The sequence below is a fragment of the Pelophylax lessonae genome (genome assembly GCF_965119305.1).
Source record: "Pelophylax lessonae genome assembly, chromosome: 1".
Taxonomy (NCBI): Eukaryota; Metazoa; Chordata; class Amphibia; order Anura; family Ranidae; genus Pelophylax; species Pelophylax lessonae.
The window spans coordinates 340,816,667-340,830,334 of record NC_138768.1 but is presented as its reverse complement, the minus strand read 5'-3'; the positions used below and the strand labels follow the sequence as shown (position 1 = coordinate 340,830,334).

The 13,668-nt window shown below is 39.9% G+C and overlaps 1 protein-coding gene across 1 annotated transcript in view; it reads right to left on the bottom strand.

The window, feature by feature from the left end:
* Window positions 1–13,668, bottom strand: part of CNTNAP4 (contactin associated protein family member 4) — a 557,814-nt gene that overhangs the window by 240,707 nt on the left and 303,439 nt on the right. Inside the window, exon 4 of the mRNA XM_082267662.1 lies at window positions 4,322–4,469. Coding sequence (XP_082123788.1) covers window positions 4,322–4,469 — 148 coding nt within the window. The remainder of the gene's footprint in view (window positions 1–4,321; window positions 4,470–13,668) is intronic.

Below are 13,668 nucleotides of genomic sequence, written 5' to 3'. Positions count from 1 at the left end.
CAATTGAATAGTATGTGGTTTCCTATAGTTGACACTTGGAGCACTGGAGAAGTGGCATCAATTTCCTAATCCACCTTTAATATGGTGTATAATTTTTAAGTGCATTACACACAATGATACACAACATATTGTTTTCATTTGTATATATACATTAGTCATGATTTTATAGTTTGTTGTTAAAGAGAAGTAAAATCAATGTGGCACATACATTGAAATTAAGTTGAGAGTGTGTTTTGGGCAACTTAAATGTTTACATTATTCAGTGCTAACAACAGGGAAAGTACTGTTTTCCAGTCTTGGAAGCTAAAGATAAATTCTGACAAGTCAAGTTAGGTAAAATCAGCAACTACTACTCAGTGCTTTGTGGGTTCTTTTTGGTTGATACTAGTGACTGTGCATGCCCAGGAGTAAAGGTTTAGTGCAAATTAAAACTTGGTGTATGATTGTGGGTGTACCATAGAACGGGGATTCTCAAACTACGGCCCTCCAACTGTTGCAGATCTACACATCCCATGAGGCATTGTAAGACTCCGATATTCACAGACATGACTAGGCATGATGAGAATTGTTGATGCTGAACACATGGGGGGGCATAGTTTGAAGACCCCTTCCATAGAAGAAGCTAAAGCAGAGCATGGCACTAACCTTATTAGGCTCTTAAAAAGGGCAGGAAACCTAAACCAAAAACTAAGCTTAAAAAAGCTGAGATTAAGACTGAGACTATCATCAGTATCATACATGGGACAAATATTGACCACTGAAGGCTTGAGCCAGATCCTCTTCTTGAAGCCCAAAAACATGTAAAGCACATGATGCTACAATTACAAAAAATAAAACCTAAATGACATACTCTCTCTCTCTCACCTAAAAGACAAAGTAAAGCATGCATTCCATACTATAAAATATTTTCAATCCAAGCTGAAGAAATCTCTCAAAAAAAGAGATAAAGCAGTTTAACCACTTGCCGACCGCCGCACGACTATTTACGTCGGCGGTCAGCCCCTCACAGGCAGAGCGACGTAGGGCTACGTCGCTAGCCTGTGAGGCTCTGGGGAGCGAGCGCACGCCACCAGAGGTGCGCTCCCGCGTGGTCACGGACCCCCCCGCACGTGTGACCGGCGGACCCGATGTCCGCCGGTCACTCCCGATCGTCGGGTGGAGAGGGAGAAAGGCAGGCGGCTAATGTAAACAAGCCACCTGTCATTCTCCCCTGTGTAGGAATGGTGATCATACAGTTCTACTATGTAGGACCGTTGATCACTGTTCCTAAACCTCAAGCCACAGCCAATCACAGTTAGAATCATGCCCCTAGGGACACACATAACCCCTCCCTCTCAAAAAAGTTAACCCCTTCACTGCCAGTGTAATTTTACAGTAACAGTGCATATGTATAGCACTGATTATTGTAGAAATGTCACTGGTAACCCCAAAAGTGTCAAAAATGTCAGTCAAGGGTCCGATCTGTCCACCGCAATGTCGCAGTCCCACAAGAAAAGATCGCCGCCATTACTCGTTTAAAAAAAAACAACAAAAATGACAAAAATCTTTCCCTTTGTTAGTAAACGCAATAACTTTCGTGCAAACCAATCAAAATACGCTTTTTGCAATTTTTTTTACCAAACATATGGTTGGCCCAAAATTGGCCCAAAATGTTAAAAAATTTTGATTTTTACTTTTTTTTGGGGGGGGATTTCATATAAAAAAAAATGTGAAAAATATTGTTATTTTTGCAAAATTGACGCTGTTTTTTTGTTTATAGCGCAAAAAGTAAAAATCGCACAGGTGATCAAATACCATCAAAAGAAAGCTCTGTTTGTGGGAAAAAAAGGACGTCAAATTTGTTTAGGTACAGCATCGCACGACTGCGCAATTGTCCGTTAAAGTCACGCAGTGCCAAATCGCAAAATACTCCCTGGTCAGGAAGGGGGTAAAATCTTCCGGGGTTTAAGTGGTTAAACTTGCTTTTTATTTAAGGGTCACTGACTGCAACAAATCCATACTGAAGATGAAATCAGTATACAGAATGGAATACTGCATAAGGGACATAAGGTCATTTTACCCAAAACTATGCACCCAGAAATAATAGCACAACTCCATTTAAGTCACTTGACCATAGAAATTTGCCTTTGCAAGGCCAAATGTGCTTTTCTGGTCACAGATGGGTTGCATATGCTTGTGTACTTAAGGTGACTACAACCCTAATGTATTACTATGCTAAGTGAAAATGTCCTATCACTTTAATACAGTGGTTTCCAAACTCCTTTTTAGGGGCAGCGCTGGGTTCCACACTCTTCTACAGCAGAAGCAGTACTCAGAATAAAAAGGAAGGCAGGTAAGACAGAGTTGGGAAGGGGGGCTCACAATCTGTGCATCCATACTGACCCTGGATGCAGAGGTGAAGAACTGTAAATAAAGAGGGACTTGGCTTTATTATGTGAGGGAGGAAAGTGTCTTACCTCTGGAAGATGGAAAGTATTCAATCCTCTGTATCTTGCTTTTGAAACCACTGCTTTAATAAGTAAACCTCAATGAATGAAGTAAACACAGCTTCACTTTATGCACAAACTTAGTGGACATCTAATTTGCTAAGTGTAAGTTATCTCTTTGTTATTCTTTGTATAATGAGTGGTGAGAAGGTCATTTACTATGAACAAAACTCTCTTCTCTAATTTCCCTATTTTGTCCATTTTCCCTTTCTATTTGGCTTCATGGCAGGAATGCAACTTTTTGCACACAGTGTAATGTTTTTTATCAATTTATCTAAAAATAAATAGTAAATGTCAGTTTCCAAAAAAAGGAAAACATGTATTTGCTAATTTTAATAAAAAAATATACATATAGGTTGAATGAAACAACTAATGCAAGCATTGCAAATGGATTTCTGGAAATGTATCTGCATGTGATAACTAATATGTCCAACATCTAGAACAGAAGATTTTACATGATATATAGAGAAAAGAAGTGGCTGGCCTGGTCTGAGATCACTGTGGGAATCTTGTGATGTCATTGACCAAATATGCTCATATTCATATTTGGTTAATGAGGTCACCTTGGAGACCTTGTCCTTTTGTTTACATTCTGTGACGGGGACCAGGAACTATCATTCAAAGCAAGCAGTCATGGGGAGCAGATTGCATTGGTGAGTGACATTTATTGTGATTGATGGGGATCTGCAACCCTGGATGACATGATCGCAATGAATTAACATTGTACAACTGTTATTTATTTATTTATTTATTTCATAGTCAATAACTTGTCAACATCTGTGTGTTTATTTACTATTTATATTTTATTGTGACTGATATTTTATTGTGACTGAGGAGGGGTACTATGTATTTACCCTTCACATGTTAAGGGTATGTGGCCTGGTATGAATCAAGAGACAGGGAGAGAACATGGTTTTCTTCACCCTTCATGGTCAGCTAGGCTACATGCATGCTCGGATAAAGATCTGGTATGGATTTTAGGGATGGGCACAAGATATTTTATCTTTGCTTTTTTCCTCCTTCAAATCCATGCCAGACCCACAATGGCTTTTTTTGCATGGGCTCCCTCTTGATATCCATTCCAGAATTCTTTTTCTATTTTGCTTCATGGCAGGAATGCAACTTTGAGCACACAATTTAATTGTTAAGAATAAGGGTGTAGAATGTATTTTTAGGGGAAGCTATTGTTTTCTTTTTCTGGGTGGGGTCTCCCATTAATATCTATACCAGACCCTCACCTAAGGGTGTTTTGCCTTGGTACATTCTTCCAAGGGCAGTGCCCAACCCTCCCCCCGACATGTAAGGGAGTATTGCATTTCTTTTATGACTTATTATTATGTTTCTAATTTCATGATAAATGGTTGTCAATGGAACTAAGTTTCTTATTCTTTTATATATATATCTAAACATTCAACATACGGATTACACTATTGTGTTATGAGCTGTAGCTAATAAAATGTACAGGTTCCTCTGTGGTAAATTTGAGCAAGACAGATCTAGGTAAAGGAAGGCATTTTGTTCTTTATAAAAGTACATGATTGGATTGCTTGAAGGCCTATACTACACATTGTATATTTTAAGATCATTAAATCAATCATAGCAATTTAAATATGATTTTATTTAGACTTATATAATAAAACATCTTTATATTCCTATACACACAAAAAAAAAAAAAACAGGATATCAAAATGTCCATTATCAGAAAAATATCTGAACAGACATATAAAAGATTTGCCTAAAATTTCTAAATGTTTTTATATTTTCAAGAACAAGTTGGTTGGTTCTCAAAACAGTGGTAAAAAGAATGAAACAGCCGTCAATGTTCTGTTACTTACTGTATGTACATCCATACACCTCCACTCTCATTCCTATCCTGCCATTCATGTTCCAGTTCAAAGTAGTGAAACGCAGGTATCTTGCTCTTATATGATTCTGCAGCTTATGTTGAACAACACTGTCAGCATTTGTATTTCCAATGAATGCCTGAAAAAGGAAGAAGATTTGCTTGTATATAACTTCTGTTGTGTTTTTTTTTTTTTTTTTTTTTTTTTTTTATAATAGTGCAAGTTTGAAGCACACAAGCCTTTTAATCATGAATATTTCTGGTTACTCAATAAAAAGTTTGGCCAAAGTTATTTTGGCCATACTTTTTCTAAAGGTTACAGGAGTTTACTTAGTTCTGCACTCCTGTGACCCAGATTCAGCCAACAGCGGGCTAAAGTCTGATGTCGCAGAGCTGGTCCAGGCTCTGCAGTGATTTCACAATAATGTAGGGACCCACCAGATGCCTAACAGGCAGCTGGCTCAGCCTCTCAGCGTGCCACTGGGAGACTGAGCCAGTCTTTCCCTCCCCCTCCCCCTTCCCTCCACAGCCTGGCACTAGAGAGTCAGAGCACAGAGCTGAGACTGTCAGTCTGTGCTCAGAGCGGACCCAAGAACTAAGCCTTCAGCAGTCCTTGGTCGCTCAATTCTCACTGTAGAGGCGACGGGGGACAGATACAGCATTGAAACAATGCTTCATCCACCAAGTATGAATGTTTATTTTTTTTTTAATCCCACACTTCTTTTTTAAGAATGCATTTATAGAAAATCATTACAGGCAGCTAACTTAAAGGGATTAAATATTTAATTTGCATTCATCTCTGATCCTCATGTTTGACAGCAATTCAATGCAGGCTGTGAAAGCTACAACTAATGACAAATTACCCTTTCATTTTAACAAGAATTTAGGTAATTCTCTCTGTAACACAAAATGCTTTCATTTTTTTTAAGAAATTACCTTCATGTAGGCAGATAAAAGTTTATAATGGTATGAGTTCTGTTTGACTCAATGTTACTACTTGTAAGAACTAAGTGATGAAAGGAAAAAGGATTGGCAAACTGGTGATGACAGAATATCTATCAAAGTGTGAACATTAGCAAATGGTGCATGATGTCTAACCTACTGGAATAATTATCCTCTCTCAGAACATCTGCTCTGGCTATACACTAAAATCTATAAACTAAAAACTAAAAACTGGCAGTCATTGGGCAACTTGAAATGATCCACATGTTGAAAAACCCAGTTTTTAGTATACCTTGCTAGCCAGTAGCTTGAGAAAGGGATGAATGGCCCTACTGTCTTGACTTTCACCATTTGGCACTCTGGCTTCCTCTATGCTTTCTTAACAGATCACATCCACGTAATATGGTAGGTAATATTTAGTAAAAACACCACAACAACACTCTAAAATATTATGATATTTCTGAAACATGTCAGTGGCTTATTAACATATCAGCACTCTTAACATGGTAGCATTTTTCATGACTTATATAAGACCTAATATTTTGTAAAGGGTAACTCCACTTTTGTGAGGGAAAAAAAAAAGCAAATAAAGAAAAAACAATATAGCGTATACAATTGCAACACAAATCATATTGGAATTGAATGTTATTAAAAATTACCTTTCCTTTTCAATCTGCAGCCGCTGTAATTTTCTGAAAATGCAATGCAATATGGCTACCTGGAGGTGTTCTGTACACAGAATGTGTACTGACCACACCCCAGAAACATAATTTCCTGCTTGTGTGATTGGCTCACCAATTTTCCCAGAAGTCTGCACTAAGATACAAGTCAGATTTCTGGCATACCCTGCAACAAAAATGCAATTTTTTGGTAAGATACTTCCAATAGGAACATGTCTAAAGGGATGGAGGCCCAGCAGCTTTCCTCATTAGTGCTCTGCAGCTGCACCAGGCACATTGGTACAGAGGAAAAAACTGTGATTTCTTCAGAATAACAAAAGGTAGGAATCTGCAACAAATCTTGTTAAAATCCCTGCAATGTACATAGATCACCCAGAGGGGAATGTTTTTTCTCAACGAAAGTGGAATTACCCTTTATTGACTTGGTATGTTTATCAGCAAAAAAAGGAGGAGGTTCACTATATTACTCACTATTAGTATTTACCTGTTTTTCTACCGTACTACAGGTATCAGTGACAAAGCTGATAGCTGTTATTTACCCAATTTTGTTTATTAACAGCAATGGATAAAGCACAAGTATAAGGCTACTGTGCTTGGTAATGGTTGGGAACTGATCTATCTTTATCCTCGTTCACAGATATGTATTCCAAATATGTAGCACTTCCTTCTTATATATAACCTATGTGCATCATACGGTGCTCTATTATGCAGTTCACCCCCAATCTAAATACAATACAAATAATAATAACTAATTAAAAAAGTATCTATCAGTGTAGTGTAGCACATAGATGTATAATTTTTTGATTGTTCATTAATAGTGTTGTGGAGTCACTTACACAGTGTTTGGCTGTGCAGCAACCTTTTTTTGTAATTTTTCTTCACAGATTTTTCACAATTGTTTTTACACGTTTAGTATTTTTTAAGGATTCTAATTTGCGCTGATTGTTTTCACTACAATTAAATAATAAAAGCTACAAAAGTGTTGGGCAAACGGTTAGGCCCAAGCTTGAGTTAGGGCCGAACACTGACTGTTTGGCCTGTTCAGCCAACACCTGAACTTTCTCTCAACCAACACCTGAATTTGCAGTGTAAGCACGGATGTTTGCCCGCTGAATGCTCTGCAATCTGCTGCACGATGCACCGTGCATTTTGCTCCCTGAATGTCCATAACAACCGATGAGTCATCAGCTGTGAATAGGTTTCCCTGCTGATAGCTGAATAAAAAACAAAAATTGCTGGTTAAAATAAAAAACGTTATGGCCCCCCCCCCCTAAAATTTTTACCACACCCTCCGAGCATGCAGCCTGACAGGTCAGGAAAGGGGGGACAATTGAGCGCCCCCTCCTGAACCATACCAGGTCGCATGCCTTCAACATGGGGGGGTGGGTGCTCCCCTACTCCAAAGCACCTTGTCCTCATGTTGATGGGGACAAGGGCCTCATCTGCACAACCATGACCAGTGGTTGTGGGAGTCTGAGGGTGGGGGGCTTATCGGAATTGGATCCCGCCCCCCCCTAAGTGAATGAGTATTGGGTACATAGTAACCCTATCCATTCACCAAAAAAGTGTCAAAAAGTAATAAAAACACAGAGACAGTTTTTGACAATCCCTTTATTAAAAAATAAAAAAAGAATGTCCCCCCGATGTAAATTCATTGTCAATCACACCAAAAAAGAAAAACAAAGAAAAACGCTCCCGCCATCTATCAAGGCTGGCCGCCTACTGCAGGCTCCGCCGTTTGACAGTTCTTTTACAGGTAAGGGCGACGTCACCTGATGACACTGCCTCTCTTGAATGTCAAAAAATTTGCATCGGTGGACACTATTTTTTAATGTCTTTGTGTTTTTATTACTTTTTGACACTTTTTTGGTGAATCGGTGGGGGTACTATTTACCCCATACTCATTCACATAGGTGGGGGGCTTGATCTGTGGGGCCCCCTTGTCAAAAGGGGGCATCCAGATTCCGATAAGCCGCCTGCCCGCAGACCCCCACAACCACAGCCCAGAGTTGTGGGGATGAGACAACCACAACCACAGCCCTAAAGCACCCATCATCCCATGTTGAGGGCATGTGGCCAGGTATAGTTCAGGAGGGGTGGGGGCGCTCGCTCGCCATTTTTCCTGACTTGCCAGGCTGCATGCCCAGATAAGGGTCTGGTATGGATTTTGGGGTAGAACCTACGCTGTTTTTTTTCTTCATTTCTTTTCAATAGCGGGGTTCTTGGAAATTTAAACCGCGAGTCAATTTAAATGGGAATTAACTCATTTTTTTTTTGTTGCACTTTAAGCGTCATTAAACTCACTGCTCCTGAAAAACCGATTGTTTAAAAAAAAAAAAATGTTTGCATTGATACATGTCCTCCAGAGCAGTACATAGACACCCATACCACTTTTTTGGACATGTAATTGCATATAAGCCTTCAAAATGGGCACATTTGAATTTTCCTGCTCGGCTCCCATAGACTTCAATGGGGTTCGCAGTTTGGGTTGGAACATTTTCCCTGTTCAGGAGTTCTGCTGTGAACCGAACAGGGGGGTGTTTGGTCTATCCCTAAACTAGAAAATAAAAAAGCACAATATCACATATATACCATAATCTAAACGAAATTGCCAAAAGTGCTTTGTGCTGAATATACAAACCAAAAAACAAAATGTCCAGTGCCTTGTGAATCCTATATAGGAGAAACATAACTCCTTACTTGGACTCAGGACACCATGTTTGTTGTGACACATATCCTATTAGACACCTAAAATATGGCCCTCCTGCCCCAAAGCACCCACCGGCCCATGTTGAGGGTATGTGGCCGGGTATGGTTCACGAGAAAGGGAAGGGGACTCACTCGCCCCATGTTTTTCCTGACCTGCCAGGCTGCATGCCCGGATAAGGGTCTGATATGGATTTTGGGGGGGGACCCTACACTGGGTTTTTCTTTATTTCTTTTTCCATAGCGGGGTTCTTGAAAATTGCAACCGTGAGTCCATTTAAATGGGAATTGACTCTTTTTTTTTTTTTTCTTCTTTAGAAATGTAATTTCTGCTACAGCATGTTCTAATGTTTTATACATGCTACAGATGTGCCACTTTACAGGCAGACTAAGGCCCCCCAGGCACTATATTTAAATGTTTTTTACTGTTGCACTTTAAGCATCATTAAAATCACTGCTCCTGAAAAAACAATTGATTAAAAACATTTTTTTGCATTGATACATGTCCCCCAGGGCAGTACCCAGACCCTCATACTCCTTTTTTGGGCAATTAATTGCATAAAAGCCTTCAAAATGGGCACTTCAATGGGGTTTGTGGTTCAGGTTAGAACCTTTCCCTTGTTCGGGAGTTCTGCTGTAAACTGTTCGGCCCATCTCTAAACTAGAATAAAAAAAAGCACAACATCATATATTTACCATAATCTAAGCTAAATTGCCAAAAGTGCTTTGGCTGAACATAGAACAAACAACAAAGTGTCCAGTGCCTTGTTAATGCTATATGGCAGAAACTTATCTCCTTACTTGGACTCCATATTTGTTGTGACACATATCCTATTAGACACCTAAAATATGGCCCCACCAAAGGCCTGTTAAATACCAGTCATTTTACAACATCAAGGCCTGTTGGTTTAGCTACTTAGATCAGTACTGTGCTGGGGAAAATAGGACAGTTTTTTTTTTAGGCAGGAGGGATAACCTATTTTTACAGCTGTGTAGTGCAAATTGTACATGATGATTAGAATTTATTGCAGTCAGGGTATGTCAGGCACAGACTAATACGTTAAAGCCATTTTGTAAACTGCTCTTAATACTTATTGATTTGTGCTGTGGGGTATTTTACTACACTTACAATTGCAGCATATTAGGCAAAGGACTGAGTACTTGTGTTGTTTGTCTGCACAGTATAAGCTTTAACTACCTTTACTGTTCATCATCATTACTTTGTGCTGTGTGAAATATTTTACTACAGTTTCAATTACAGCATATTAGAGAGGCTTTGATCACTAGTTCTGCTGGTCTGCATAGTATAGCCATAAACTACCATTTATTGTTCATCCTTGCCTTGGGCTGTGGGGCTTATTGTACCAAACAGCTAATATATAAGTCTGAAGTGAGGTGCCATATGTAAATACTCTATTTGGTTCTCATCAGCATCATCCCACATAATATATACAGACAATACTTAAAAGAAGAAAAGGGACTTTATATATACCTTTGAGAACCACTCTCATGCAAAAATATCAAATTTTATTGTAAAAACAACAGTTAAAATGTTTTTTGTGAGGATATAAAGAAAAACCTCCTAAAGTTACAGAGCTTGTTGGTATTGTAGACTTGTGAAACAATAATCAGTTGGTCTGTAAATCAATAATCAGTTGGTCGCTGTGTTTTGCAGGATCCTATATATTATATAAATTGTTCTGTACTCATAGTTTCATAGCTTTGACTTGATTCAAAAAGTATGTATATATGTGTCATGCCAAGGGGAGACACATGCCAGGGGGGACCATGCTTGGGTTCTTCCAATAAAGTGGCGTTCTTTATTTAAGTGGCACTTCTTCTCTTGTCCATCTGATATCTCTTCTCTGCCGTCACTGGTAAATTTGCATCTACTGTATATTACTACTGTTACACATCCACCTTAAAGAGATTGTAAAGCCTCTTTTTGTTTTTTAAATAACAGACATGGTACACTCACCTCTTCTGTGCAGTTGGTTTTGCACAGGGCAGCCCGGATCCTCCTCTTCTCGGGTCCCTCTTTGCTGCTCCCGGCCCCTCCCCCCTACTGAATGCCCCCACAGCAAGCAGCTTGCTATGAGGGCACCTGAATGGACACACAGAGCTGCTGTTTGCCCCCATCCCCGCTCTCTCCTGATTTTCTAACTGACATGGATTGACAGCCGCGGGAGCCAATGGCACCACTGCTGTGTCTCAGCCAATCAAGAAGGAGAGTCCCGGATAGCCCAGGGACTCGTGGACATCGCTGGACAGAGATGAGGTTTAAGTAAGCATTAGAAGGGCTGAGGGGGGCTGCTACACACAGAAGGCTTTTTATCTTAATGCAGAGAATGCATTAAGATACCAAAAATATTCTGCCTTTACAACTCCTTTAAACTCAATACAGACTGACTGCTCTCAATGTCTTTATGATAAACTTGCATCTATGTATATTACTGGTGTTTATTCACCTTAAACTGAATACAGACTGACTGCTATCAATGTCTTTGTGGTAAGCTTGCATTTATATTGTTGCTGTTTCACATCCATCTGTATCTCTGTTCACAATATTATTGTGTTGTTTATTACGTTTTTAAATCTCTTACCTAACTTATAACCTGATAATAATCTTAACAACCCTGCCCTCTTGGTCCACTTGCAGTTTGATTGTGGTGTGAAAAGTTTACTGTGATAGAACTGTGCCTGATATTAACTCCTGATTGATTAATAGGCAAATTCTATCCACATCCACCACAGTATAAAACAAGAGCACCTTTATGGGGGACACATGCCAGGGGGATGCATGCTGGGGTTCTTCCAATAAAGTGGCATTCTTTAATTAAGTGGCACTTACACTCTTGCACTTTAGTGATTGCATGAAGTGAACATCTACAGCAAGCTATTTTACAAATCACCAGACTGCAGGTGACCTTTTTTCCAAATTAAGCTTTCCTTCCTCTGCAACATGAGCTCTTTACCTCTACTTTTCACAGTTGTATCCTCTCTACTTATCCATTTGCTGACAGCCCTATAGCATTTTTCCTGCTACAGGGCAGCAGCTGTGCACAGGATCATGTGTATAAACATGATCCTGCACTTATGCCTGTAAGGGGTGCGCAAGCACCGCCGAAGGACCGCTTCTGCTATGATCCCGGGGTCTCGATGTCCTCCGGCACCCGCCGGTCATTAGTAAAACACAGAGAACTGATATATGTAAACAAGGCTTATCTCAGTTATGACAGGGGAGAAGGGACCGATCCTGTGTCTCTGCACAGCAGGGACTGGAATTGATCTCTTCCCCTAGTGAAAGCAGCACACTGTGCACAGTCCATATTCCCATTGCACATATTCTTGGTCTAAGCTCTTAAGGTACTGGGTGCTGTAGCGACCGCCAGCTGGTTACTGGAACCAGTACAATATGTAGATATTCCCCAGCACACCAAGGATCATCATTTTGGTTCAAACGGTTTTTATTTAGGAAAGATCACACCACAAAACAGTGTAGTGCAATGTTTCAGATCCACGCAGGACCCTTGAGCCATGCATGCACACTGTGTACACAAAAACACTGGCTAGGCACACAGTTAACCCTTTGATCACCCTAGATGTTTAGCCCCTAATCAGCCAGTGTCTTTAGTACAGGGACAGTGCATATTTTTAGCATTGATAATTGTATTAGTGTCACTGGTTCACGCAAAGTGTCAAAAGTTAGTGTCCGATAGTTCTCTGCAATATCGCAGTCCCCCTATAAGTCGCGGATCGCTGGCATTACTAGTATAAAAATAAATAAATATTCCATAAATATATCCCCTCGTTTGAAGGCGCTATAACGTTTGTGTAAAACAATCAATATATGTGTATTGGGATTTTTGATTTTACCAAAAAAAATGTAGCAGAATACATATTGGCCTAAATTTAGTAAATGTAATTTTTTAACAGTTTTTATTGGATGTGTTTTATAGGAGAAACTAAAGAAAGTTGTTTTGTTTTTTTCAAAATTTTTGCTCTTTATTTGGTTTATAGCGAAAAATTTTATTATGGGTGCAGTGTCGCACGACCACGCAATTGTCAGTTAAAGTAAAGCAATGCTGTATCACAAAAAAAGGGCCTGGTCATGAAGGGGGGTAAATCTTCTGGAGGTCAAGTGGTCAAACTCGCTTTCCTTCACCCCTTTTCTCCACACCACAATCTGTATATATCATGCTTACTTCTGCCCTCTCCTTATTACTGCACTCATCACCTACTCCTAATTCTAATTCCACATGCTAATAAAACCCCCAGGATGCTAAGGCATGTCCTCTCACATAAATATCACTTTCATATTACCTCCTTCACCCTTATGCTTCTCCTAACCTCTGTAGATATATCCCCAAACCATGGGCCTCCTTTATTTAGCTGTAGCTAATACACCCATCTCCCTGTACCCTCTGGCAGCAGCCGCAATTCACACATTTTAGTTTTCATTTCTCTTCTTCCCAAAACCAGCCTCCCCTTTTCCTGTACCCTCTGGAATGCCCACACTGTCTGCAACAAACTCACCTCTGTTTATGTCCCCTTTGTCACTAACTCCTTCTTTAATGTACTTGTTGTCACCGAAACCTGGCTTCATGAATCAGACACTGCTTCTCCTGCTTCCCTCTCCCATGGTTGCCTTCTCTAAATTTTCTCCCCTAGACCTAGTGGATGCAAGAGAGCCAGAGTGGTAAGCCTCCTATCCCCACAGAGCACCTTCCAGGTTCATCACTCTCCTCCCTCTCTGTTACTCTCATCATTTGAAGCTCTCTGTATATGTCTACTTTCTCAAATTTCCTTAGGAGTGGCTGTCATCTACTGGCCTCCTGGACAGGTGTCGGTTGTCCTTAAAGCCTTCTATGGATTGTTACCTACATAAATTCACAGCGACTTCAAAATCCCTGTTAGTTCTCCCATTCTTGCTACTTCTAAACTTCATAGTCTAACAATTTGATCTCTGTCATTTCAAAGCCATTGTTTCTAATTTTTGGGGACTCGTTAA